A 2,307-nucleotide genomic window follows, 5' to 3' on the forward strand; every position below is an offset into this window, starting at 1 on the left:
CAACAGAGCTTCTTAATCCAAAGTATTGATCAGTTTTTATATTATTTTATAGTTATATTAGTTGATGAGATGTTTTAATTATAAATATTTGTGTTTTTATACTAAAACAAGTATAAATATGTTATGATGAGTTGAATGTACAGATTTATTAGTTGGGTTRTTGTGGATGTTTTTACAGTTTCAGGTGGTTTCAGGTTTTGTTGGTCATGCTGACTGGAGGTGTTTCCAGCCGGTTGTCACCAGTTTACAAACCTGTTGGTTTTATTTTTACATTTCATTAAAGAAGAAAGTTTTGAGGACGACTGAGTTCATTAAATATAGAAAGTTTGAGTTTATTTAATGCAGTAAAGACTTGTTTTAAGATAAAAAGGTGTYGAAGTGAAAGAAAGACTTATAAATAACTTTTTAAAATGGGTTCATAATGAATTAATAGTTTTATTTATTAAAGGTTTTCATGTGTTATTTGAAACTAATGTTTACACACACATAATCAAATATAATGTCATTTCTAAGCTTGATTTTTACCAACATATAAAGGTTTTACTACAGTTAATGTAAAAAAAGAGTATATTTAGGGGTTTCTTATCGTTACTTTATGTTTTGGGGGTCTTTAGCTGATTTTTCTCAGTTTTAGTCATTTTTAACACAAATGTTTTCTCAGGAACAATTTGAACTTTCACCTCTGGATCCTGCGTCAAAAAGCGAAACTCAAGATCTGATCTGACACAAAACTATTTAAAGTGTTTTATAAAACTATAAATGTGTTGTTTTCCAGGCTTTTCCGATGGTTTAATGATGTTTTTTCAGGTTTAATAGTTTCTCAGCACCTGTCGCTTCAGCTGATTTAATACATCAGTTGTTGATTTGGTTCATTTTGAAGAAGCTGGAGATGTTTTAAACTCTGTTTTATTCCAGACAAACGGTGAAAAACAAATCACATTTTTAACATCCAGGTAGTAAAATCTTGTAAAATGAGTGTTTTTATCAGATTTATTTCAGATTTAAACACTTAATGTTCCTCTTGTTGGATCCTGATGTGTTTTATTGTGAAATAAAACAATAAAATCAGAAAGAGGCTGAGCTCTGACCCTCGTCAGACGGAGGTTTTAAAGCTGCAGGTTTTCTCTCKACCTGTGATAAAATCAGATGTTCGCTGCTTCCTGTTGATGATGATGAAAGCAGGAAGTGGCTCTGATCTCAGCTCTGTTTTTCCTCTGCAGATCGTCTCTACTTCGCCACCTTACGCAGCAAACCCAAGAGCACAGCCAACACGCACTACTTCTGCACCGACGACGAGTTCGTCTACGAGAAGTAAGTCGTCGTCGTCTCTGACGTGACTTTAAGGTTTGAGTCGTGGTTCAGAGACCAGAGTTAGTTTTTCCACTTTGTTCTGACAGTGAAAGTTGTTGACGAGGAGGAAACGGTTCAGACCTTCTCTCCTCTGTCCTGCAGACCTGGGGGGTCTAACCTGTCCCCTCCTCTCTGTGTCCACAGCTTCTACGCAGACTTCGGCCCCCTGAACCTGGCCATGCTGTATCGATACTGCTGCAAGCTGAACAAGAAGCTGAAGGTGAGTTTCTGCTGCTGTGGACTCTCCCTCTGCAGGAATGTCCAGAATGTGCAGCGGGACAGACGCAGCAGCAGGTTCCTCCGTCCCCCGCGCTGTGTCAGCGTTTGTTTAGGCTGCTGCCATGGCGCTGAGGTTCCTCCGATCGTCACCTGTCCTCCGTCAGGACAACCGGACGGTCTGGATTCAGGTGTGGAGCTTCAGGCTGGCAGCTTGATTTGATGAGCTGCTGACAGAACCTGATCTGAACAGAACCAGTTGAAATGAGGAGGATCAGGGTTTCCCTCAGTACTTTATGRACCTGTCGGACCACCAGGCTTTACTTTACAATTCAAAAACTGTACTCAGTTCTTTCAAAAATAACTACAATAAAAAATACACAAAATAAAATGAAAGTTAGCAGAAGAATAAATCTTACAATGTCTGCCCTTTTTCCCCAGAATAAATTCAAACAAAACATAATTTACAAAACAATATAAATAAAATAAAAACATCAACTCAAACAAAAACTCATATCTTCATGTTTTACTTTTCATATACTGTACCTTCAGAAAACTAGTATTTATCTGTTTTTAAATATATACATAGATCTGGTATTTTTAAGATCATCCTCCAGATAATTCCATAATCCTATACCCTGGATTAGACTATACCCTGGATTAGACTATGCCCTGGATTAGACTATACCCTGGATTAGACTATACCCTGGATTAAAGTACATCTTTCTCTCAAGCAAGTAT

General features: G+C 37.3%; 1 protein-coding gene across 2 annotated transcripts in view; it reads left to right on the top strand.

Annotated features, from left to right (window-relative positions):
* Positions 1–2,307, top strand: part of cdc14ab (cell division cycle 14Ab) — a 36,600-nt gene that overhangs the window by 17,015 nt on the left and 17,278 nt on the right. For both annotated transcript variants that reach the window (XM_014019164.1, XM_014019165.1), the window contains exons 2-3: positions 1,221–1,311; positions 1,495–1,570. In XM_014019164.1, the coding sequence (XP_013874618.1) occupies positions 1,221–1,311; positions 1,495–1,570 (167 nt within the window). The remainder of the gene's footprint in view (positions 1–1,220; positions 1,312–1,494; positions 1,571–2,307) is intronic.

The sequence above is a fragment of the Austrofundulus limnaeus genome, unplaced genomic scaffold, assembly GCF_001266775.1.
Source record: "Austrofundulus limnaeus strain Quisiro unplaced genomic scaffold, Austrofundulus_limnaeus-1.0 Scaffold210, whole genome shotgun sequence".
Classification (NCBI taxonomy): Eukaryota; Metazoa; Chordata; class Actinopteri; order Cyprinodontiformes; family Rivulidae; genus Austrofundulus; species Austrofundulus limnaeus.